Source organism: Ictidomys tridecemlineatus, chromosome 16 (genome assembly GCF_052094955.1).
Source record: "Ictidomys tridecemlineatus isolate mIctTri1 chromosome 16, mIctTri1.hap1, whole genome shotgun sequence".
In the NCBI taxonomy this organism is placed as follows: domain Eukaryota; kingdom Metazoa; phylum Chordata; class Mammalia; order Rodentia; family Sciuridae; genus Ictidomys; species Ictidomys tridecemlineatus.
In genome coordinates, this window is record NC_135492.1 from 45,815,436 (window position 1) to 45,842,006 (window position 26,571).

General features: G+C 44.9%; 1 protein-coding gene across 18 annotated transcripts in view; it reads right to left on the bottom strand.

Annotated features, from left to right (window-relative positions):
* Itpr1 (inositol 1,4,5-trisphosphate receptor type 1) overlaps positions 1–25,714 on the bottom strand; it is a 301,702-nt gene extending 275,988 nt beyond the window's left edge. For 13 of the 18 annotated variants that reach the window (XM_078033553.1, XM_078033547.1, XM_078033552.1 and 10 more), the window contains exons 1-3: positions 25,542–25,713; positions 24,634–24,710; positions 1–108 (exon numbers count right to left, since the gene is read on the bottom strand). In XM_078033553.1, coding sequence (XP_077889679.1) covers positions 1–92 — 92 coding nt within the window. In that variant the 5' untranslated portion in view covers positions 93–108; positions 24,634–24,710; positions 25,542–25,713. Of the gene's footprint in view, positions 109–24,633; positions 24,711–25,541 lie in introns of all 18 variants that reach the window. The other 5 variants (XM_078033557.1, XM_078033556.1, XM_078033549.1 and 2 more) reach the window with 3 other exon arrangements.
* Positions 25,715–26,571: the final 857 nt, after the last annotated feature.

Consider the following 26,571-nt stretch of genomic DNA (forward strand, 5'->3'; position numbering starts at 1 on the left):
CCCAAGGTGCTGATAAACCCATTTGTCGATCCCTCGGCGTACAGAGAACAAATGTCTCCGATATGTAGGAAACTGGCCATTTTGTCAGACATGGCTTCCTTGAAAATCCTAGACAAAATAAAATATGCAACATGGTTAGAAGCCATGCCAGGTGGTGGGGGTATCGGGGATCACCGAGAGCTGGCTTAATTCAATGTTCCAAAGTGCCTTACTTAAAAACCAAATTTAAATAGGACTTTGACAGGCAGGAGATTCCATGAGCCAAGAAAGGACATAGGCACCACAGTTTTGCTCATAGATTATTTAATCTCAGGACATTCCAACCACAGTAACATTCGTCTCTAGCAAAACCAGCCTGAATCAGATTGTACAAGTTGCGGACCCTCAATAATAAACAGTGACTATAAAGACTGCAGGAACTTGGCCAAGAACTTGCAGCAATTAAGGGGTTGGAAAGTCTGACTTATGAAACATTAACATAGTCAATGCGCCTCAGGGAATGTTAAGTTAGAAGGAAACACCTGGTATAAAACTTGAATCTGGCAGGGCTATTAGCCCAGGGCCAAGGTACCAAAGAACAAAATGATATTAACAAAAGGAAACCCTGTGTCATAAATACCCCCAAACCCTAGCTGCCTTATTAAAAATTCAACTGTTCACCCTTCACCCAAATGTTACTTAAATGGTTTGTTGGTGGTGGTGATGGTGGTGGTGCATCCTTCACCAAAAATACTTCCATAGAGAGAAAGGTCGTAGGACAGCACCTGGTTCCAAACCCTTCAGTATTTGGGTGAAAATAATAAGGTTCCCAGGCCAGTGACAGAGCTAGTCTTTGAAAATACTAAGTTCCACAAAACCTTTACAAAGCCCAGAAATCATTACACACACACACACACACACACACAAATATCAACAAAAACATTGAAGTGATTCATAAAAACAGCTTTTCATCAGGGCCATGAATACTGAGGAGTGGGAGCCAATTTTAAAAAGCTGAACTGACATTGACCAAACAAACTCCTTCACGTGGGAGGATGGCGGGCTGCTATGGATAGCAGCTCATTCCCCGCAGACACCTGGCTGGTAGATGTGCAGAGAAACAGAGGGCTCCCCCAAGCCCAGACCCCTTTAAACACCTTTACCACCTGCTCCCCTCCCAGGAGTCATTTATCTGGCAAAGCCCAAGGACTTGCAATGGTGTGGAAAAGTGCTCTCTCCCCTTCAACTGCTTTCTGGGTGCCAAGTTTTCTTTTAGGAAGAATCAGGCAGCAGTGATCACCATGGAACTTGGGGAAGCACTCTCCTCCTTTAGCAGGAATGCCAGCTGCTGAGAGCAAACCCTTTCAGCTCAGTCCCCTGCTTGTGAGAAGCTGCAGGGGAGGACTCATTTTTCCCCCTCCACACAATGCAGACCTTGCAAGAGAGATAAAGAGCATTTCACCAGGCACAAACTTATTAATAGAGGGAGAGAGCAACTGAGAATACAGAATAAACTCAAACCAAAGAGCCAGCATCTGTGAACCTGAAGGAAAGACACAGAAAGGGCTGGCCAAGGGCTGCCCTCTAGAATCCTGTCAATCACTGGTTGTTTCCTCTTAACTAAGTACTACACCGAAGGGCAAGGCAATTTTTAAGAATTTTTAATTAATTAATTAATTTATTTTTACAGTACTGGAAATTGAACCAGGGGTGCTCTATCTCTGAACTATGTGCTCAGCCCTTTTTGAACTTTGAGACAGGATCTTACTAAGTTGCCCAGATTGGCCTCTAATTTGCAATCCTCCTGCCTCGGCCTCCCCAGTAGCTGTAGTAATTACCTCCCCACAAAGGTTTTAAACAATATCCCTGCTGGTGGCACTAGTGGCAAACACTAACGGGTATTAATATTTTCCCCGTGAGTTTATCTTTAAAAGTTTTATCTTTAAAGGACCAGAAAGTCAGCCTATTTTGGGGACCAATTTTTCCCCCTGCTATGGTACTAGGGCTCAAACCCAGAGCCCTGCACATGATAGGCAAGACTCTACCAGTGGGGGACACCGCTAGTCAATTCTGATATATTTTAAGGAAAACAAAAACAGGGTATTATGTATCATGAAGGCACAAAACAATTTTTCTTTCCAGCGCTGGGGAGTGAACTCAGGACTTTGCACATGCTAGGCAAGTGCTCTGTCCCTGAGTTACATTCCCAGCCCCTGGGACCAATTACTGGAAAACGATGTTTGAATTTTGAGTCAGACCAAATCTGTGTCTGTACACTCCAGCCTCCCAGAAGGACAAGGGGGAACTGCCAAATGCAAAAGAGCAGGTATGTGCTTGGGCAAGACGACCAGGGCCTTCCTTGTCCAGGGTGACTAACACTCTCCTCTGGGCCTGCCTTTCAAATGGGCATTGGGTCCCAGTGGGGACCAGGTCAGGAAAGAGCAGTGAGACTGCTGTGTTAGGAACTTTCATCACCATCTGGGTACCCTACTGAAAGGTTTCAGGCCCGTAAAGCGAAGCAGCAGACACAATCCAGGATTCTGGAATGACAAAGTGTGACGTCACCAATGTCGCCTGCAGCTGATAATGGCAACAGATACTTAGATACTGAGTTTCGACGGCAAGATTCTGCCTGACTTGCATTCCTGATCGCAAGAGCTAACCATAGCCAACCAAGCACTCTCATGCCCACAAATGTTCTCTCGCTAAATCTTCACCACCATAGCCTGGGACAGGCACTGCCATTATTCTCATCTTTTGCTGGGCAAATGACCTCCAAAGAGGTTAAGATACCCAAAGCATATAAAATTAGAGAGCAGGTGGACCAAGGTTTTTAACCCGAGTCTGACTCTTAAATGAAGTCTTCATTAACAATCCCTAGAACACAGGCCAAACTGTTCGCTATTCTTCTTCCCTGGATAGTGAGATTATGGGGGACCAATTTTCTTCTTTATGCACAATTCGGTTTCCTGATTTTTCTACTGTGACATTTCCTAACTTTTCAATGTAACATTTCCATAGGTCACAGGGAAAAAATTAAGCAGATTCTCGCTCACCAATATGCTTATTAAGTTGACAAGATAATTGAACAAGTAACCTTTAGCCACATTTTACATTTTCCCCTGAAAACACAGGCCCCTGCCTGCCCCACAGTCCTCAACCAGGCAAGCAGCCAGTAGGAGACAGATTCTTCCCCAAGGGAATCGGCAACAATCCCCCTTGCTGAGAACCAGAAAGAAGGCTCCGGTCTCTCTGGTAACCTCTGGAGGTCTCCCCTGGCCTACCTTTAATGAAGGGCACGGGAGGGAGGGGGCTGGTGCAATTACCAGTGAGGTCCGGGAAGGAAAAACAAAGGCCGGGGAAAGTCAAGAGAACAGACCGCTGGGGTTGAGGGGAAGAGGTGGGAAGCAGGGCCCTGAGAGCAAACTTTAGGAAGACTTCCTGTTGTTGGGAAGCTGGGTGGGCGAGCCTGACTCTTTATCAGATTCTGGACCATTTGTGTCTGCAAGCCTGGAGCAGCTGCATTCAGGGCTGGGTGTCACTCACACAATGGCTGGGGACCACACGGGAGAAAAACAGAGCCAGCCTGCCATGGAGCTGCATTATTGTGGTGCCTCCAACTCTGGAGACACACCCGGGGCTCTTGGCTAACAAGCTCTGACACACAGGAGAACAGGCTGGGTGGTCAGTCTGGGAGGGCCAGCCTGGTGCTCTATAGGTAAGCTGTTGCTGTTAGCTCTCCTCCACCTTGGGGATAATGCTAACTTCAAGGGAGTGTCTCAGCAAAAGAGGAGAGCTTGCTTGCAAAGGGCCCGGGACAGTGGCCCTTTGCACTGCTCAACACTACCTATTTTCTCTTCAGTGAGGAAAAAAAAAAAAAAGTAAAATTGTGGAAGACTCCAGGGTTTCAAATATTCTTCATAAAGGTGAGGATCTGCTGTATACAGAGTCAGCTGGGTATTTTAATAAATCGTCTCCTGTCTGACCCATGACATGTATTTTACTTCAGGGAAGATAATTATCCTCCTTAATTTCCCTGTAGGGAAAAAGCTGAACAACACAGAATTATATGCAGCTCCCTACCAGAGGATGCTGGCCTTGCAAAATACACAGACTTGCAGAACAAATGCTGGTATAAAGCATGCAGTGACATCTCTCGTCCAGCAAGGCAATCCCCCCACAGCGTCCCTTCTGGTTGGACTCAAGTTCTGGCTCAGCATCTGACCTTGATAGGAATACCTCTACTGTCCCCCCCCCCCCCCCCCCCGTCACACACACACCCACAAGGACAGGCGTCTCCTGGAACTCTGGCTACTCATCTATCCTTTGACACACCCTTTGCCCCAAGGAGCTGATGGTACGGCTTCAAAGTGACTGCATCCAACCCAACTCTGCCATTTACCCATCATCACATTCACCAAGCACTCAGCAAAGGACCCTGCATGCAGTGGACATGCTATCTACAAAAGCTTCAACTATGAGACCGCAGCTGCCACCAGCCACTACCACTGGGAAGGCTGAAGCCCCTGGTAAAATAGGTTTATTCCCAAGGGGCATGGCCAGGGCAGCAGAAGGTGGAGTGCTGCCCCTGGGAGGGGATCCCACAGATGTAGCCCTAGCAGCCATCCTGCCCACTGGCTGAGCTCCCCTTTGCCCTGGGAGAAATGTCTAACCTGGGTGATGTTTGAGGAAAAGGGAAATGGGAGTCCGTTCCTAAGCAGGGAGCAAGAACAGCAGTCACAGATCTCCTGGGCAAACAGAAGCCAGGGGTGGTGGGCTTCCCCTCTGTGTCGCTCTCTGCCCTCTCTGTATCTTCCCTGCATCTCCTGGTGCACTCTGCTGGCCCCAGCCACCTCCGTGTGTCCAGGGTTCCCAGGTCTACATCTCACAGCTTGTAGATACCAGGGTTCTGCTCCTGGATGCCCACAGCATCTCAACTGCAAAAAAGCACCCACCTGCCCACCCAGCTGCTCCTCTTCCTCTGCCTGTGCACTGTCTCAGCTGCCAACACCAAGGCCAAGTGACACCTCCAGTCTCCCTTCTCTCCTTATGGTTACTGCAGGGCCTTTGCCCATGTTTTGAGCCCAGAGCATTCTCAACCCTGGCCCTACCTTTGGCTCTAGTGAAGGCTGAGTCTCCCTTCAGATCTCCATCAACTGCCATTTCCACCAGAAATGCTCCCCTCAGCGGCCCCCCTGAAGACAAACCCCACTCTTACACTCTCTGCCCTGGGAATCACTCCAGCCCATCTCCAGTTCCAGGTTCATATTTGTGATGCTTCGGCCTGAAACCCTCAATGCCCATGTCTCATTTTTGAGATCCACTGTAGGATCTGTTTTGTACAAAAATCACATCCCCAACACCAATTTCTAGCACGCAGTAGGTGCTCAGTCAATATCTGTCCAATGGGGGAGAAAAATGAAGAAGCTGAACTGACCATCAGATCTCACCGATTTTAATCTTTCAAATATTGCTGAACCTTCCAATTCTTTGTAACCCCTTCTCACCTCCCGCTGAGTCTACCATTTCTTAACTGGACACTCACTATACAGCCTTCCTATTCATCTCTTTGAAGCTATCAAAATCAATTCTGCATATAAGAGCCAGAATGATCTTTTAGAAACATGAATCAGACCACATCACTCCCCCCACCCCCCGTTTAAAAACCCTCCAAAATCTCTGGGCTTTGCAGGATCCAGTTCTGCCCACCTCTGGCTCCTCATCTCTCTACTTCCCTTCCACCCTCTATACTCCAAGGCCCCCTCAACATGCTGGATGCTTCTCTGTTCCCTGGGCTTTGCACACACTGTCCCCAAGGCATTAGAGCTTTCTCTCCCTCCTATGCCAACACGACTTCTCCCTAACTCCCGCTCATCTTTATAGCCCCAGTTTGATGTCACCACCTCTAGGAAGCCCACTCTGTCTCCACTACCACTGTCCCAGCGTGGCCTTATTCACTTCTTTGCTGACCTACTTCTCTTCTCCACTGACTACAAACCCGAGAGGGCAGGGACTGGTGTCATCTTCCTAGCGCCTGCACCAAGCCAGCCCCCAAGCCTGGTTTCAATGGAACAGTAGTACCAGCCTATCTACCGCCTAAGTGAGTTGAGACTTTTTTTTAGGAGTCTGTTTTCTAAAGCAAATTAAAAGCCAAGTTGAACGTCACTGAATCGAGGACAGAGAACGGAAGCCTACCGGCCTTTTTTTTAGCAAATTTCTGAGAAATATGGGAGCAAGAACAAAAATTCTTAAATTTCACCCCTGGAAAGCTACTCCAACTTTCGTCCTTGTTATGATTCGGATCTGGGCTGTGCTCGAAAGTCTCCTGTAGATGCAGGAATAGTCACCGGAGAAGTGACGGGACTGGGAGAGCTGTGACCTCAGCAGTCCATCCAAGTCTGAATACATGGACTGGTGGGGACGGTAGGCAGGCAGGGCGGGGTAGGTGGTGGGTCACTGGGGGCCGAGACCTGGAAGGGTGCATCTTCCCTGTGGCCCCGTCCCTTCTCCTCTCCTCCCTCTCCACTTCCAGCTGCCATGAGCAGAGCTTCACTTCTGTACCACAACCTTCCGCCATTTTGCTCTGCTCCACCTTGGCCCAGAACAATGGAGCTGGCCTACCATGGATTAAACTTCTGAAACTCATGATCCAAAAGAAAAGTATACTTCCTTTAAGTTGTTCTCATGGGGTATTTTAGTCACAGCAAGGAAAAGCTGACTAACACCATTCCCATCAGTGGAGAAGAGAAGCTGACTAACACACTAACACCATTGGCCATCCCCTCCATCCTTCTAAAATGGCTTATGAATGCTGACAAGTGTGCATACCCAGAGACACAGACTCAGAACCCTGAGTGTGACTCTCAGCTTCATCATCTACCAGCTGTGTGTCCTTAAACAACTTTGAGAGCCTCTCTGAACCTTACCACCCTTATATGTAGGGTGGAATGGGGGTGATCCTTCACCTCTCCTGGGTTTATGATGAAGTATCAACTACCACCATCACATGCTCAATGCCATGCCTGAACCTTACTAAGAGTTCATTTTTGTACTCTCGAATAAGACTGAAATGAAAACATTTACTCTGTTGCTTCAAAGTTTTCACTCACCTCTGCCTTTACCTTGTGATTCCTATGCTTGATCTACATTTCTTACTTGCTAGAAATTGACCCTAAGACAACATGGACCCCAGAAACCTCTGGATCTTCTGGACGCCCATGAGGTAGCTAGTCTTGGGACAGCATGGCCCAGGTCCTTGTAGTTTTCTGGTACCCAAATTCACAACCCAACTCCCTCTTTTAACATCAAACTGGGTCCCCTGCAGGGGGTGGGGAGGGTGGGAACATCTTCAAAGGGATGATAATTCAATTATTTAGACTCTTTCCCATTGTGGTGTTATAAATGGGCAGAAGCATAGCTTTGCTGCAAAAGAAATGCTTCATTTAATTTTTAAACAGCTCAAGATAGGTTTTGGAAATTTTTTTTCCCCTAAAAGCTTTGACTGTGGCAGAAAACTCACTTATTGTACTTTTTCTCATCTTTTATTTCTCCTGCACACACGTTAATTACATTATATTCATTTTCCTAAGGGGGGAAAAAAAACTTTTTAACTTTCGCCTACACACCATGCAGCATTTAAAAGTTTAGGAACTCCTGAAACTGAGACTAAATTAGAACACTTTCATTAACTAAGACATTACCTAAGGTATCACGTGTCACTTCATCTTTAAAGGTGGACAGATGAGGGAGAAATGGTAAGATGACTTAGAGCCAGCTCCAGGACCTCAAAGCCACAGACCTGTAGAAATCCACCAAGAGGCAAGCTTCCTTCCTTCAATTCAGATGAAGGCACCTAGCCATTGTGGATGAGCAGTCTGGCTTTCAGAAATGGGGCAGGCCTGGGAGTCTGCATCCTTTCCTGACTACCAAGCTTTTCATGAGTGCTTTAGGGCCCAATGACCAGAGAAAGTCGTATCTCAGCCAAGACATAGTCTCCAGAGGCCCGAATGGGAATCATTAACCCCTCTTAAACAGTCAAGCTGGCTCGTGTGGCTATGTCCTCTGTTATAGAGTTTTCACCTGGATTCCTACCACACGGGTTGTAACAGACACCCAAGTGCAAAGCAGCTGTGAGAGGACCTCATTTCAGAAGAAGGACCCACCTCACCTGAGACCAAAAGCTCTAAGAAGAACTTTGGAGGGACAGCAGAGTAACAGCCATCAGGGAATTTACACTTGAAGCTGCTATTCTCACAGCGAGGAACCCATGCTCCATCATTTTCTCATGTCCCCTCCCACTGCAGAACATCTAGGCTGCTTGGTATGATCTTGCTATGAGAAAGAGATGAACATTGGGGCTGGGGATGTGGCTCAAGCGGTAGCGCGCTCGCCTGGCATGCGTGCGGCCCGGGGTTCGATCCTCAGCACCACGTACCAACAAAGATGTTGTGTCTGCCGAAAACTAAAAATAAATATTAAAAATTCTCTCTCTCTCCTCTCTCTCACTCTCTTTAAAAAAAAAAAAAAAGAGAGAAAGAGATGAACACGAGACCAGTATCATCGGCATTCAAGTTCTCTGTGTTCCTTTATATTTTAAGGGAGATTTAGCTGGAAAGTTTTTTTTTTTTTTAATTTTGCAAAAATAGCTAAAAAGCATTGCTTGTACATTTATTCCTGAACAAAGATCTGATACAATATCCAGACACAGGGACATTCAGCTGCACCCTGCCACTAAAGCCTTCAGCTTCTCCCTCTCACCTGTTCCATGCCGCCATCCAGCCTTCTAATGACCCATGGATCCCAAGAGCCAGTGGCTCTCCATGAGCTTCCTGGGACTCCTTCAGGGGAATTTCAAGGTCAAAACTCTTTTCCTAAAAACCACCGAGACGGTATCCGCCTTTTTGTTCAGTGTCTTACACACATACAGTGGAGTTTTTTCCAGGGGTTGCAAGACTGTCATGACACACGGAAAGCAGTTCAGATATGCACTGGGCGAATCCTTGATTCAGCCAGACCTTACGACTATTTGCAAAAATGTAAAATGATGTCATTCATCTCAAAACTTTAAATATTATTTTTCAAGAGAAATGTTACTAAGTTAACTGGTCAGGAGTTTTCTCAGTTACAGTGTTGTTAATTTCTAATGTAAAAATTAACATTTTTTTGAGGTTCCTCAATAGTTTTTTAATTATGTGAAGAGATCCTGAGATCCAAATGTTTGAAAAACACTGCTATGGGGCTAGGGATGTGGCTCAAGCGGTAACGCACTCGCCTGGCATGCACAGGGCGCTGGGTTCAATCCTCAGCGCCACATAAAAAAATAAAATAACGATGTTGTGTCCACCGAAAACTACAAAATAAATATTTATTTAAAAAAAAAAAACAAAAAAAAAAACACTGCTATGAACTTTCCTCTGGGATTTGCTCTAGCAATGGCCGAGTGCTTAGGACTCATACTGTTCAAATAGGAAAAATTAGCTACAGGAAAATACAAAACATAAAACTAAACAGCCAGGGGTTTAGAGAGTGGGACCCTCAATATGAAACTTACATCTTCTGTTTTATCCAACACACGTACTGATCTCTGCCAAGTGCTGTCACTGTTGCAGTAGCTGGGGATACAGGGTAAAACCAGAAAAGGTCCCTGCCCTCCTATACTATGGAAGGCAGACAGACAGCAAATAGACCAGCTAAAACAAGAAAGGCAGATCAGATATGAGAAGTAGATACAAAAAATTAAAATGGGGTGATTGAGCACCAACTTAATTTTGGCTGGTCAGGAGAAAGAAACAAAAACTAGATGAGACATTTAGGCTAAGATCTGAAGGTCAAAACAAAGAAAGTTATGCAAATTTAAAAAAAAAAATTTTCAGGCAAAAGAGCATTGTGACAGAAGATACAGCTAGTCCAAAGACCCAAAGGCAGAGGCTTTGCAAGATCTTGGCAAGTTCAAGAAAGAGGGCTGGCCACAGAGTCTGCAGAATTGATGAAGAAAGCAAGAAGGTACAAAGTAAGGTCAGAGAAGAGGGAAGCCGGGGCCAGAGAACTTCACCAGGCAACTTAAAAAGGCCTGAAATGTTTGCCACCTTATTTTATTGCTTTGTGTTGGAGATGGTGCCCAGTCCTTGGGCATGCTGAACACAGGTTTCCTTTTATTCTAAGAGAGAGATGGACAGTTCGTGGCCTTGACCGATGTACTTCCTTTCTGGCCTGCAACTTCTCTGCTATGAAATGGAGATGAAGAGGGGCTGCCTCCTGGAGTTATGCTGAGGGTTAAATGAGAGAAGGTGATGTGCACGTTCAGCACACAGGAAGTCCAAGAAAGCAAGTTCCTCCTGGTCGCCATCACTCTACCTTCTCACCTGCTCTGTCTTCTGTTCTCATAAACTACTCTTTCCAAACATCTCAGGGTTCATAGTCAGCTGAGGATCATCCCTATCCACCAGCCAGTCCAAGTGGGTGCAATTAGAAAAGGGACCCATTATAAGATGCATTAAGCTGGAATGTTCTCCTTCTAACAGAACCAGAGCCACCAAAGCACAGCCAGGTGAGGAACAGGAGCCTGCATGCCACTCAGGGAGCACTGCTCTGCCGCCTGGCCCCAAGCACCCTGCAGGTAGACAGTCTTTCTTCTATGGAAACATGTAGCTAGTAAAGGTCCATCCTTTCTATCTTGGCCTCTCCATTCTAACGCATCCTCTGCAACACTAAGGGCCCCTGGCAAAGTCCTTTAGTGCTGGTTTTGATTACTGCTTGCTTTAAAAATAACAAAATCAAAAAGGTTCTTTAACATTAGCGATCACAGACAGGGGCTCAGGCATGAAGGCTTAAAAGTACCTGGGGATCCGAAGGCTATCAGGCAGCTGGCCCCTGAGAACTGCAGATAAGGATCCACACTAAAAGGTGCCACTTCACTTTGGGGTGGAGCATCTGCCACTGGGGCGGGTTCATGACGGGCAGAGCAGACAAACCATGAAGTCTTTCAAAGAGAAAATAAAAGCATGCCCAGGAGAAGGAAGACCCACTGGCGTCTGACCAACCTCCAGGGAAGGGGCCAAGGAAGCTCCCTCTGGAGGAGCACAAGTCTCCTTAAGTCGCCCTCGCCCAGGTACATATATGGGCATAAGCTGTAAATACAGGGTAGCGCAAACCCAACACATTTATGCTGGACTCGTTCAAGATTGAGAAAAAGGTTTTCCTTTTGATAGCATTGGCTTCTGCTGCTAGGCTCCCTCGGGGTTAATTTCAGAACTTCCTTTTGAGTAGAGATGCTTGGACAATATCATCTGCTTTATGAAATGAGGATCGGCAGCAGGACATTTTTGGGCTGGACACGGTGCCACCCTCTTCACACCAGACACACCCACACGCAGCCCTCTCCTGGGCCTTCTCGTCCCATTAGCTGCCAATCAGACCATCCTGAGAAACACAGCCCGTCCCCACCACGACATAACTGGTTCTATGGTGAAAAACCCCTTCTCTCAGAGCACACATCATATTCTGCTTTCGTTTTCAGCCAGTCGGAAAGGAAGTCAGAACTTTCGGCTTCAAGCAGAGCCCTTTATGACAATCTCAGAAACAGCCGCTGTAAATCTCAAGTTCAGAGCGATTCTCTACCTTCAGTGTTGCTCCTTAAACACACACACACGCTCACACACCCAGACACACAAAGCTACTTTTATTCACATACATGTCTGCTAAGTAGTCTGTTCCCATAACAGATGACACCTCCTGCCAGAAGTTATTCCTTGAAAAAGATGCCCAAACCGACATCTGCTCTTAACTTCTCAGAACCAAAGTAAGAGAAGCCAATCAAAAGCTCAAAACTAGCCACTAAGACAACCTTAAGATTTGGTGGGTAGACAGCACTGAGCCAAAATTCCTCATTTTATAGGTGGAAAAAACCAACCAACCAACCAAGTTGAGGTCCAGTGATTTCTTACAGGTCACACGGTCCATTAGTGGTGAGACCTAGTCCAATACCACAGGGCTCCACACACCAAGGCCAGTGCTTGTGGGAGGAGGGAAGAGGATGTTTATTTTTTTGTTTAAAAAGCAAGGTACAGAGAGCTGGGGCTGGGGCTCAGTGGTAGAGCGCTTGCCTAGCATGTGTGAGGCACTGGGTTCGATTCTCAGCACCACATATAAATAAATAAACAAATGTCCATAAACAACTAAAAAAAAATTTTTTTTAAATAGAGATAGAGAGCTTCTTTTAAAAAAAAAAGGGAGGTACAATGGCTCATGTCTACAGTCTCAGCTATTTGGGAGGCTGAAGAGGGAGGATGGCAAGTTCGAGGCTAGCCTCAGAAACTTAGTGAGAGACCATCTCAAAACAAAATATAAAAAGGTCAGGGATGTTGCTCAGTGGTAGAGCACTCTTGGGTTTAACCCCCAAAACCACAAAAAAAATATATATATAAATAAATAAAAAGGAAAGAAAGTTTAAGTCCACCTCAGTCTAAGAAGATACCCTTCTGCCTAAACCACAAAAAGCCAGTAAATCCAATTAGGTCAATGTCCTCAGAAAGATAAAAATCAACTCCAGGACAGTTTCTCAACCCTGCCACTATTGACACTTTGGAGCCCTAGTTCTTGGTCGTGGGGAAACTTCTGTTTACTGAAGTGTGCTGAGCAGTCTCCCTGGCCTCTACCTACTGGATGCCAGCAGCACTCCACCTAGTTCCCCGGATAGGGCCACAGAAAGTCCCCTGACAATGCCAAACGTCCCCTGGAGGGCAGAACCACCGCCCTGGTGGAGAGCCACTGATGTGGCGCACAGATTTAGTGCACAGATTTAGCTTTCTTTGTTGTTTTCCTCTAAGATCTTTTGCAAACATTTATCACTATACATCTTGGCACCAATGACCCGAAGCAGGTGTTTTTGTACCTCGTCTACAGAAAAGGAAACAGGCACACAGATGTTCTGGTTTTGCCTGTACCCACAAAGCAGTCGACGATGGGGGCCCAGGAGTCTGCATCCTGCAGCCCGGCACTCATTCCCTCCCCTGTTATTAACACTGACAACTCCCCAAAGCCACACATGCCCTAGAGAGTGGTACTGAGCAACATCTCAAAACACATCAAAAAGAATAGCTTAACACCACTCTACCTGGTCCCCACATTGCTATCCATAGCAAAGGGGCTTTTGAAAGCCAAATGCCAACAAAAGAAACATTTCATCAGCAGAGAGAAAAAATTAGATTCCTCTGAGAAACAGCCTACAATCTTCAAAAGGAGAAAAAACATGTATATAGATGACTTCATTGTCCAGCAGTGGAGGCTGAGGCAGGAGGATAGCATGTTCGAGGCCAGCGTGAGAAACTTAGCAAGGTCTTGAGCAACTTAGTGAGGCCCTGTCTCAATATTTAAGAAAGGGCTGAGGATATAGCTCAGTAACGAAGTACCCCTGAGTTCAATCCTCAGTATTTAAAAAAAAAAAAATACTTCTTTCAACAAATATTTTATGAGTACTTTCTATGGACGAGGTACACTTGTGGATTTTTTTTTTGAAGGTCCTTGAGAAAAACAGAGATCAAGTGCAAGTGCTATGGAATTTCAAATAATAGAGTTTCAAGTATTAGGAAACTTCTTAGAGGAGAAATCATTTGGGCTGCATCATAAGGAACAGAAGGACATGGCAATGGCCAATCAGAGAGGGTGTGGAAGAACACAGCAGGCAGAGAGTAACAGGCAGAATGTGCATAGACACACCACAAAGCAAAAAGATGGACCTCCCTCAGTCTGGGTGTCCTATCAGGTTTTTCCGTTCAGAAAATAGGTGCCTGGGGGCTGGGGATGTGGCTCAAGCAGTAGCACGCTCGCCTGGCATGCGTGCAGCCCGGGTTCGATCCTCAGCACCACATACAAACAAAGATGTTGTATCCGCCGAGAACTGAAAAATAAATATTAAAAATTCTCTCTCTCTCTCTCTCTCTCTCCTCTCTCTCACTCTCTAAAAAAAAAAAAAAAAAGAAAAAGAAAATAGGTGCCTGGGATGCTTCTTGGCTGTTTTTGCAAAACAAAAATCACTTCCTAGATAAAAAAAACTCTTCTTGAAATGCAAATAACCAATAACCAATGACCACCAAGGAACTTGGAGGCTAGTGATCATTTTCTCGTATGTTCAGATTTTCCTGATGAGTAGTAATTAACAGTACCGAGTCCATGAATCTGGCTGACGAGACAGGTCCTAAAACATAACTTGCCCATTCCTCGCAGTATCTGAAAACAGCAGGTTGAAATGCAGCTGTTTTGCTGATGTTGTTGTTGTAGTGTGTGTGTGTGTGAGAGACAGATCTCACAGCCCTCGTAGGTTCCCCAGGTGGCCGTGTCTTTCCACAGCTACCTGAACAGCCAATGAAAGCATCACTAAACATATGAAGTTTCCATTTTGGTCAGGGAGGAACCTGACCACCCTGCTCAGTCTCCTCTCGGGCTGTGCTTTGGGCTCCCTTTCCACTTCACTGAAAAGGAGAAGGCTGCTGGCGAAGTTCAAAGGTCAGTCTCAACAGGTGAGAGGCAGCCCCGAAAAAACAAGGGAACTATAAAAAGACAAGTACTAGAAAAGCACCAGGCAAGCAAGCAAGCATCCCCCGGCACAGCATCTCAAGGGTGAGCTTGTCACCTGGAGATGGCACGGAAACCTCCAGTTCTGACTCAGTGGGGCCTGAAGAGTCTGCAGCTGCTGACAAGTTCCTAGGTGAAAGCCAGGAATGGTGGCCTGGGATTGCACAGTGAGGAGCACAGATGCAGCACAGTGTTGTTGGAACTCTTGTGTGCAACCCACAGTAAGAAAAAAATATTGAAATCACAACCCCACGTTCACTGTGGGTGAGAGAGAAGAAGGAGGGGGGAGAATATTTTGTTGCAACATATACCATTCATTTTTTTTTCCCCCAAAGGTACAGCATTCTTTTTTTTTTAAACCTTTATTTTATTTATTTACTTTTATGTGTTGCTGAGGATCAAACCCAGGGCCTCACACGTGCTAGGCAAGCACTCTACCACTGAGCCACAACCCCAGCCCCACATACACCATTCTTTTTTAAGTATGGGTTGAATGCGCTTAAGCCGGAAGCTGAAATGCTACAGAATTCAAAGTTGTTCAAGCAATGATGTGATGCCGGGACTGGAAAATTCCACACCATTGTAACAAAGTTTCATGCACAAAATTATTTAAAATATTGTATAAAATTACCTTCAGGCTGTGTGTATAAGGAGCATGTGAAATTAAATGAATTTCATTTTAAGACATAGGACCCATCCCAATATATCTCATTACACGTATGCGAGTACTCCAGAATCAGAAATCTAAAACACTTTGGGTTCCAAGCATTTCAGGTAAAGAATATTCAACCTGTATCAACACAACACTCTTTGATACTTTCTAGTCTATTTAATCCACTTTAAAAAGTCAATCAAGGCCCATGAAATGGATTTCCCTACTTCTTAGCAAAGTGTGACACAACTAGACAAACAAGCATGTGGAACAAGGTAACATTCCTACTAAAACTCAGGACAATTAATAAGGAAGTTGAGATTATGTCAGAATTGTAACAGGCAAAGGTGTACCAAATGTTCTGTGAAAATGCTTTCATTAAAAATGTTTAGGTGGGGCTGGGGCTGTAGCTCAGTGGTAGAGCACTTGCCTAGCATGTGAGAGGCACTGGACTCGATCCTGAGCACCACATAAAAATAAATAAAGGTATCATGTTCATCTACAACAAAAAAGATATTAAAGAAAAAAAAAACTGTTTAGGTGTTTGACAGCATATTGGAATACGCCAATAGTCCCCACTAGCTGGGAGGCTAAGGAAAGAGGATCACTTGAGCCCCGGAGTTACAAAGAAAAACAATTCAGGTTTTTCTTCAATTATTAATTAATTTATTTTCAGAGTCTAAGTTACTTAGGGCCTCATTAAGTTGCTGAGGCTGGCCTCAAACTTGGGATCCTCCTGCCTTAGTCTCCTGAGCCACCAGGATTCCATGTATACACCACATGCCCAGTCAGAGTTTTGTTTTGGTTAATGTATAACATAATATTTTAAGAATCTCTGCCTTATAACCTCGTCAATGAACCACTACTAGGTGTATTCTTCTTTGAGTCTGCACTCTTGGATAAGCAGAACTCTCTAAATACCATTTCTCTCTTAAAAAATGAGGGCCCCTTAATGAAATGGCTGATTTGAGAAATACAGAAGATGAACTTGGAATATCTTGTCATATACAACGCAAGAATTATACTGAAGACCTTTAGGGCTGTATCCAAAGTCTCAGGAACCAATTTGAGTGACATCCCTCTCCTTAACCAAGGACAAATAATGTGAACTTCAATCAAGATAATGACACAGTGTAATCCCAGCCACTTGGGAGGCTGAGGCTGGACAATCGGAAGTTGGAGGCCAGCCTCAGCAACTTACCAAGGCCCTAAGCCACTTAGTGAGACCCTGTCTCAAAATAATAAATAAAAAGGTCTGGGATGTGGCTCAGTGGTTAACCCTGAGTTCAGCCCTGGTACCCGGAAGGAGGGGGTGAGGGGGAAACTACACAAAGTAAAGCATAGAACACATGTTTAAATGCATGGTTCACAATGATGTTCACAAATAACCACGCGCATCAGCCACCTCAGTGCAGGGTTCTCAACGGTGGCACTACTGATCCTGTGGAAAGGGAAACGCTGAACAGTCTGCTATCGAGTAGCTACCCATGCCTCTAAACATAAAATGCCAGCAGCATCCTCGACCTAGATCTTCTGTGACCACCAAATATCTTCCCAGATATTGCCAGATGAGCCTCAGTTGGGAACCAGAGTCATGAAGATGCTACGGATTCATTATGGGTTCATGCTACAGTTTTCATTAAAAATTAATGGTATCCAACTGGGTGTGGTGGTGCACACCTATCATCCCAGAGATTCGGGAAGTGAGGCAAGAGGATCACAAGTTCAGAGACAGCCTGGGCAACTTAGTGAGACGCTATCTCAAAAAGGTTCAGGGATGTAACTCAGTGGTAAAGCACCCCTGGGTTCAACTGCTGGTACCAAAAAAAAAAAAAAGGGGGGGGGCGTTTCACAGTATCTTTCAAGTTGTTAAAATAAAGAGATTCAGCAGGGCTAGGGTTGTGGCTCAGTGATAGAGCACTTGCCTGGCATGTGTGAGGCACTGGGTTCGATTCTCAGCACCACATATAAATAAATTAATAAAATAAAAGTCCATGGACAATTTAAAAATATATATATAAAAAAAAAAAAGTGGCTGGGGTTGTGGCTCAATGGTAGAGTACCCACCTAGCACCTGCGAGGCCCGGGATTCAATCCTCAGCACCACATAAAAATAAATAAAGATATATATATTGAAAAAAGAGATTTAGCAGTGGTCTTATCTTTCCTATATGAACTCTATCCTGGAATAACCAAAAACTCAGTGGAACATTTTTTTTCAATTTATTATTATTATTATTATTATTTTTGTTGTTAGCAAGGATTGAATCCAAGGAGTGTTTAAACAATGAGCCACATCCCCAGCCCTTTTAAAAAATATTTTCTTTAGAGACAGGGTCTTCCTGAGTTGCTAAGGCTGCCTTTGAACTCACAATCCTCCTACTTCAGCCTCCTGAGCTGCTGTGATCACAGGTGTGTGCCATTGTACCCATGAAAATTTATTCTTAAAAAACCTTTTTTTTTAATGCCTCAGGGGCAGTATTTTGCATTGTATTTAGAGACAGGGTCTCACTGAGTTGCACAGAGCCTAGCTTTTGCTGAGGCTGGCTTTGAACTCGTGATCCTCCTCCCTCAGCATGGTATTACAGGTGTGCGCCAGCGTGCCAGGCAAAGTATTTTAACTAATAAAGAAAACAGGACAAGTAAGAATGAGGAGTTTTATAAGTTGAAACAAACTGGTGGATTAAGGCAATGAGCAGTCACCAACATCAAAATAGGAGACATCCATTATGAGTGAATGTGACATCATTCCCGAGTAAACCTTACCAAGCAGACTTAGAAAAAAACAAGACCTGACTCTGATGAGGACTACACATCTAACTACAAAATGACAACAAACACAGGGAACAGAGAAACACAGCTAAATCATACTAATGAAGTCGGTAAAATCTAAACCATAGGAAAATACAAAACCCAGTCTATTCATCCACAACTACAAACTGCATAGGAAACAAGAGGTGCAGTGGAAACACATGAACCGAGATAACCATTTGAAGTGTATTTACTTAGATATTAATTCAAACTGCTATGAGCTTAAATTATATGCACTCTTATTATTTGTGTGTGTTTTATACCTATGTGCATATAATTTCAAGAAGTCCGATTTAAAATTAAATGTGTCTTTAACAAAATTACAAGTAAAGTTAAAATTGGTTTTGAAATCTAGGAAGCTAAGCAAGGCGGGGCCTGGTTAGCATTTGGATGAGAGAACTGTAGGTTTGTTAAGTGTTTTTTTCTGTCTACATAAAGAATCTCAAAGTTACCTACTAAAATACAGATGAACTTCTCTGTCTGGGGTGTGCTTCAAAGCAATCCAAGACTCAAGAGAAGTATGAAGATAACAAGACGGGTCATCCATTGATCATGGCTGAGGGTACAGGATGCATATGAATAAAAAGGGTTCATTATACTGAGACCACTCGCTACTGGCACATGTCTTAAAATTTCCTATGGTCAAGTTTTTCTTTTAGTTGCAAGCAAATAGGAAAGAGTCCCTGGTATCACCTCACAGAATTAATTTACTTGAACAAATGAGAAATGTGATACTTAATACAGCCTTGACTTCTGTGATAAGATAGTAACATATGAGTAATGTTTTATCTTCCAATTATTTTTCTGAAAAGAACAGAATAAAGCAAGTGAGAAAAGCTGCACTCGGTGGTGATGGATCTGAATGATGTATTTTTTTTTTCCACCATAGGGATTTCATACCTGCCATCATTCAGATGAAATCCCATCAGCAAGACACACAACTTTCAGAAAAATGAAGTCACAGATGTCTATTAAGAAGGTATTCAAGATGTTCTGGGTACAGAAAATAAGTTTCCATACGGAAGCTACTGAATGAGTCCCTTTTTATGAAATTTAAATACACACATAATTTTTACACGTGTATAATAAGGAGAAAGCCAGGAACCTAGTCTTGGATGGTTGGAACTGTTGCTATCCCATTGCTTATCTTCCTAATGTTGCACTACAATAAATACGTGTGTGTGTCTCTTCCCTAATAACTCAGTCTGAGGTTTGCACCTATGAAGATGTCCACTGGGGTTACAAGCAAGAGTCACTGATATGGAGTTTCTTATTCCCCAGGAATGTTGGAGAGCACAATGGTGGTCTTCTTCTTGTAACCTTAAAATGAGACTGGACAGAAGATAGGGTGGCAGGAGGGCAGAGAAGGCTTGTGCCGAACCCCCCGTGTTACCATGAGATCCTTAGAATCTGAGGTGCAAGGACTGGGGTTATGGCTCAGTGGTAGAGCGCTTGCCTAGCATGCATGAGGCACTGGGTTCGATCCTCAGCACCACATAAAAATAAACAAATAAAATAAAGGCATTTGTCTATCGACAACTACAAAAAAATTTTTTAATATAAAAAGTAAAAAAAAAAAATTTGAAGTGCAAACCAAATTAGGTTTCCCTACTTATCGACAAAGATTCCTTTCCTACTAAACTGAATTTCAATCCCAGGTAAGTCATGTGAGTAACCATACAGTCTTGAAGTCTGGGTTTCCCACCTAGAGAGTTCCCATCTGATACGGGATCTTGCTGGCCTCTCCAGAGGCTCTTTGGAAAGGATGATGGAATCCAGCCATGTTGAAAACCACACTGAGAATTCTCTCAGGGGCTAGAAATCCTCAGGAAATCACTGGTGGCCTGAGGAATCTGGCCCTCTCACCAGGTGACCTCGACTCTCCTGCCTACCCAGACTCCTGTCACTATCCCTGAGCTGTGCTCACCCTGGCCCCCTTGCACTGCCTTCAACAGGTCCCACTTGCTCCTGTTGCAGGGCCTTTGCACAGGCTGCCTAGACTTAACAGGTATCCTTTTTCCAAGATAGCTCCACGGCTAACTGGTTGACCTTCTTCAACAAATCTCTTGCTCACACATCACCAAAGTAGCCCTTTCTGATCTCAACCCCTACCTAAGTACTCCCTTAGCTGTCCCCACCATTCCCTGTGTTGTTGCTATTATTATTTTTTATTGTGGTAAAGCACACATAATTTTCCACTTTTAAGGATCACAATTCTGTGGTGCATTCACCTCACTGCCACTCACTTCCACAACTGTATCATTTTTCCAAACTGAAACTCTGTATCCACTGAACAAACTCCCTCCTTCCTTCTAACGCTCCCACCCCCTGCCCCAATCAGCACACTATATTCTGGCTCTGTGATTCCTACCTTACTAGGTACCCCAGGTAAGCAGGATCATAGAGTTATGTGTCTGGGTCCTTGTGTGTCTGGCTGAATTCATCAAATCATCATGTCTTTAAGTTACATCCATGTTGTAGCACATGTCAGAATTTGCTTCTTTTTTAAGGTTAAATAATCTTCCACTGCACCCACACACACTTTGTTTATCCACTCATCCATCATGAGACACTTGGGTTGTTCCAACCTTTGACTACTACGAATAAGACTCCCGATAACAAGGGTGTGCAGATACCTGCTCAACTCCCTGGTTTTCAATTCTTTTAGATACACACCTATGAGTAGAAGTGCCACATTCCATGGTGATCTATGTTCAGCTTTTTTGAGGACCCACCATTCCACTTTCCATGGAAGCTGTGCCACTTTGCATCCCCCTCATTCTTGTTGACGCTTGTTATTTTCTGTTCCCCTAACCCTCTCTTATTTTTCTCCATAGCACTTAACCCATCATACTCGATTACCTGCTTATTTAAATTGACTCCCCCCTCCCCAACTAAAACTTAACCTCTTAGGGACAGGACTGTTTTCTCACTGCTCTATCCTAACAACGGGATTTGCACATAGCAGATGCACAAGAAAATCTGCTGAACAAATAAAATGCTTGAATCCCAACCACTTTAACAGGCTTTTGAATCTGCTAAATAGATAACGCCACACCAAGTTCATTAAACTCTACCGGGTTTTGGGAATCTCAAAGTCTAACCGGTGATGATGATGATGACGGCTGTATATTCAGCTGATCCTCATTAGCAATCATCCGGGAACCACAGACACGGTGACAATTAGAAGGAATCATAAAAATTGTGTCATTCGTGCCTTTAACTTCAAGCCTAATCACAGTGTCACCAAAAGAGCCACAGCAAAACTTAAAACAGCAAAGGGGGGGGGGGGCGAAGCAGGGCTGGGGATGTGGCTCAAGTGGTGGCGTGCTGGCCTGGCAGGCGTGCAGCCCGGGTTCAATCCTCAGCACCACATACAAAGATGTTGGTCCGCCGAAAACTAAAAAATAAATATTAAAATTCTCTCTCTCAAAAAAAAAATTTAAAAATAAAAGCACTTTTAGTTCATAGAAACCCTGCAAATGCAATGTTTTAAAAGATCAAACCAACAGCAAAAGACATGGGACAGTGGCCTTGTGTAGACTCCTTAATTAGACGTATCCAAGGATAGCTTGACCTAGAAACCTAACTTTAGGCCTACTTTTAAAATTTTTTCCCTGTCGTTCATATTTGGTGTTTGTTGTTTCATTTGGTTTGTTTTTTAAGAGCTGCATGTAAAAAAAAAAAAAAAAATCAGAATTTCCATGAGCTCATCATAAATGAGCTAAAAAGCCACATGAGTTTTTTCTCTGGAAGTCAGTGGGTTGTATTCCATGGATCAGAGGCAGAGTCGGTCTCTCCTCCAGATCTACCTCAGCTGAAAATACTTCAAGGGAAAAGGCCACAGATCTTTCTTGTAGAACTAGTCTATTCTCCTCCGAGCAACCATCCCATCTCTCAGTCTTCAACAGAAGACACTCAGGCTGGAGATTTTGTGCAACAGTAGAGCACTCACTTACCCGCCTATGCCTGAGGCCCTGGGTTCGATTCCCCAGCACCAAGAAAAAACAAAATAGAAATCCATCTCCCTCCAAAAAAACACCCATTCTATTTCAAATGGATGATACTATTGTCAAGCTTTAAAGACTTTCACCGGACTTGATGTGAAGACTAATCTGGAACATGACGATCTTTCCCAGCAAGATAAAGAAAATCTTGATGAGATTTTATGTACTGAACTGAATTGGTCAAAGAACAAGTTGTTCTTTCAATGTGCACACTCACATGCGCAAATACGCACACTTGAAAGAGATGAAAAACTGAAATATTCTGCGCAGCCGGTGACGAGCTAAACTGGAGGGTAGATGAGAAATGACCAGTATTTAACAGATCAGACTAAATGCGGTTTAAACTCTTAAATTCTCCACATGGAGAAACACCTGACCCTTTCAACCTGCGTGGACACCTTGATGTAAATGATCAATATGTAGTTCAGGTGGGCACAGTGGCGCACTCTGTATTCCCAGTAACTAGGGAGGCTAAGGCAGGAGGATTTCAAGTTCCAGGCCAGCCTGGGCAACTTAGTGAGATCCTGTCTTTAAATAAAAAGGGTTGAGCCGCTCACGCCTGTAATTCCAGCAGCTCAGGAGGCTGAGGCAGGAGGATCATGAGTTCAAAGCCAGCCTCAAAAATGGCAAGGCACTTAGCAACTCAGTGAGACCCTGTCTCTAAATAAAATACAAAAAGGGCTGGGGATATGACTCAGTGGTTCAGTGCTCCCGAGTTCAATTCCCGGTACCTAAATTTAATTTTTTTTTATTAAAAAAAAAAAAAAAAAAAAGGTTGGAGATGTAGCTCAGTACTTGCCTAGCATGAGAAAGGCCTTAGGTTCAATTTCAGCACCCTCACAAAAACAAAAAATGTCTACCTCAGGTACACATCGACCTCAGAGAAGCCTAATGCTGAATGTGGACAATGTTCCTGGTGATTTTGTGTGGTACTCTGATTGACTTTCGACATATAGTTTTCCAAATGAACTTGTCCACTATTAAAGGCCTCCTCAAATATCCACTCTTTTATCCCCATCTATGACTATGTCATTTCCTCCTTCTACCAAGTATAGTTAGCTCATCATCGGTATGACTTAAGAATATTTCATTAACAGCAGTTTACTCCCACCCAGCCACTCCTGCAATACTGCTCCAATGTTTGGGGTCACATGTTGCTTCCGAGCAATTTCACATTCTATACCTTTTCTTTACATACCTGGCTTAAAGGTACAGGTAAAGATATAGATATAGATATAGATATATATATCTATATGAGCCACATGACATATGGCTGTGCATCTAGGTTACAAGAACGTAAAGTGCCAGTCTTGATATTTTAGCAATCTAGTAGTGGACAGTCTATGGACCAGTTTCTCCTTGTCTGCACCTCACTCTGAAGGGAAGAACTCTACCTTGTCTTTGGCCCTATGAGCTCGCACACAGTCATGAGTCAATTAAACTCCAAGAATGAACTAGACCTTACACATCCAAATGCTTCTCACTCCACCAGCACTCCTGAGGATCTTATCAACAGGAAACAAAAGCACTATACTGCTATAATGAAGCGTCTGGCTTTTATTTTCTAATTAGAAAAGCCCAAAGATTGTAGCCCAGGGAACAGCTAAATATTTAGAATGTTAAAGAAGTTACCAAGACCCAGGCGCCCTCTGCCCCCCCACCCCCATGGCCCTGTTGTTTACCCTGCTCTAGACCATTTCAGAAGAAAAAATTTTGTCGGCCAAATCTGCAGCAATGGGGATGTACGTGCACCCGTTGAGACCTCCCTCGCCTGAAGTGCAGTCTGACCATTTTGGGGAAAAAAAATAGGAGCTGTTGTGTTTACAGATAAACGCTGCCCTGGCTCCTATCCCACAAGAAGCACCAAAACAGTAGAGACACATCAGATTCCTTGACATGCAGGTAGTTTCAGTCAGGGTATTCTTCAAGAACTAACTTCTCATTTTAATGTTCTAATTCTTTCAACTTGCCAGCAACCACTTTCATTTCTTGGAATTCAACCTACTCTAATTAAACACATGTTCACACTAACAAAAAAAAAAAGTGACTGTTTTTGAAAGAGAGAGGCATTAAATTTTTGCTTACATATCTTGGCAGATGAAACACACTGCAATCATCAGAATCTAAAACATCAGCTTGCTTCTCAGGTCAGCGGTGTCCCCTGCCCCCTTTATAGCTCCATTTAATGCTTTACACCCTCAAAAGCCTTCATGCTGTTTCACTTTTACACGCCTGTAATCCCAGCCATTTGGAAGCCGAGGCAGGAGGTTTGCAAGTTTGAGGCCAGTCTCAGCCACTTAGCAAGACCCTAAGCAACTTCGGGAGACCCCATCTCAAAACAAAGAATAAAAAGAAAAGACTGAGGATATGGGTCAATAGTGAAGTCACCTCTGGGTTCAATCAGCAGTACAAATAAATAAATAGTGCAAAGCAGGGCTATCCACCAGCTCTCTGCTTCCCTAAAGCCCTCAGTAAAGGCAGTGACAAATTTTGAAGACCCAGCCATGGAGTTACCTTTCTTTCCTACTCCCCACTCCCATGACTGCTTAGAGAAAACTAAACAGATTAACAACAAAAACTCATTATTGACTACAGCACTCAGGCTTCCACACTCACCTGACCCCGGGTCAGGCACTCTGTTACCAAAGTACGCCCAGCCAGGAATGCGAATCCTGCTTCTCGGTAGTCAGCGCCTAGATATTTAGAAAGAAAGACCACTGAGTATGAAACTCTCTGGGTCTCTTAACAGAAATGCTCCTCCTAATTTCACCTGTTTTCCTTCTTTAGACCCCTTCTCTGGAAGGACTCTCTCCCCTCCAAATTTGGCAGAAAGGTTGGTGGGATCACCTGGCAAAGATTACAGGTAACTTCGCTTGTTTATTTCCAGGGCATAACTGACAAGTGAGACCGGGCACGCACAAACTTCGAACGTGCATGAAGCTGGATCTAAGCCAAGTGTTTGGTAGATCCCAAAGCACTCGATTCCCCGCGCGGACGACAAGTATCGGAAACCCGCATCCTCATAGGGCAGGAGCTCAGTCCAGACTTCTGCCCTCACCGCTCCCCCAGTTTTCTTCCGTTTTTAAAAAAAAAAAAACCCTCCCCGCGGGGGCCCCCACGCATGCATTATTCTCCTAACCATGCAGCGCGAGGGCTACATTTTTAGAAAGATCGCTTCCTTGAGCAGACTCACTTATGACACCCCCTCAACCCCCCTCAAAAAAAAAAAAAAAAAAACTATTTCCTGCAGCTGCTCCAACAGTTTCCAACTTGGGGGAATGCCATTTCGGTGCAGAATGGGGAGCCCTCAAAAGCCAGGCACAGGAGTCCAGGGAGGATATCTGGGTTTGTTTGGGGTTTTTGTAAAGCCTGAAAGGAGACCTCCAAATAAACTGCCGACAGTAAAAGAACCCCCACATACATGCCAAGTGCATGCAAGAACTCCCAGAAAGCGGGGCAAAAACTTCTGCGCCCGGGGAGCCGATGCCAACTCCCCGCGCCCTCTGCCCGGCCCCAGCCTCTACCTTGGTGCCCAGGGAGCCACTCCGACTTGGGGGAGCAGGACGAGGAGAGGGGTTAGCAGCCGCTAGGTAATCCCATGTCCGCGAAGAGGGAGCTCGTTCCGTTAGGATGGAAGCGGAACACCCACACCTCCTCTCGGCGTGCGCTTCTCTCTCTCTCTCTCTCTCTCTCTCTCTCCACCCCCTGCCTCCACCTCCTCCACCACCACCTCCTCCTCCACTCCTCCCACCCCAGCAAGCTTGAGGAAACGCTTCAGCAGAACATCCACATGGTTACTGCACTTTGAAGCGGCTCCCGGCGCTTTATATAGGCCGGGAAGCTCCCTGGGCAATGTAGTCCGAGTCCCTGGTCGAGCCGGCGCCCAGGGCTCCTGGGAGGAACTACAAGTACCAGAATCCCCTGGGCTCCCGGGCTGGGCTCTAAATAGATGCGCGCGGGGACGGGGGAGGGGCGTCCTGCGGGGCGGCCCCGCTGCAAAGTCGGCTCTCCTCCGGGGCCCGCCGGACTTGCAGCTCGCGATCCCCCAGGACACCCAGCCCGGGGCGCTCCCAACCCCTGGGGACTTTTCTCCTGTGGCTGTGTCCCTTACCCTGAATCCAGGTGACACAGGAGACCGGGAAGCGGGGAGGGACTTGAATTTCTGCTTTGGGAAGTTTTTTTGTTTTGTTTTGTTTTTTTTACAAGCTGTTGTCCACCGTTCCACCCCCACTACCCCCTCTTTGGGTCCCTGAGCCAAGAATTTCAGAAATCCGGGGCACAAAAACGCCAGTGTTTGCGGTCAAGGATTAAAGGCGCGAGGTTGTCTTTACTTAATCTGCTCTGCCCTGCTAGTGTTTCTTGAAAAAACAAAACACAAAAAAACCTAAGTCTGGAAGGGACGGTCCACTCAACCGGGAAGAGAGGCGGGTCGCCTGAGAGCACTTTTCTGAATTGCGTGCGTCTTTCGTCGCCCGGCAGGAGGTGAAGGAACGCAAACCTCTCTGGTGCGCAAATAAAGGAACCGTGTTGTGACTTGCCAGCGCAGCGATTGAG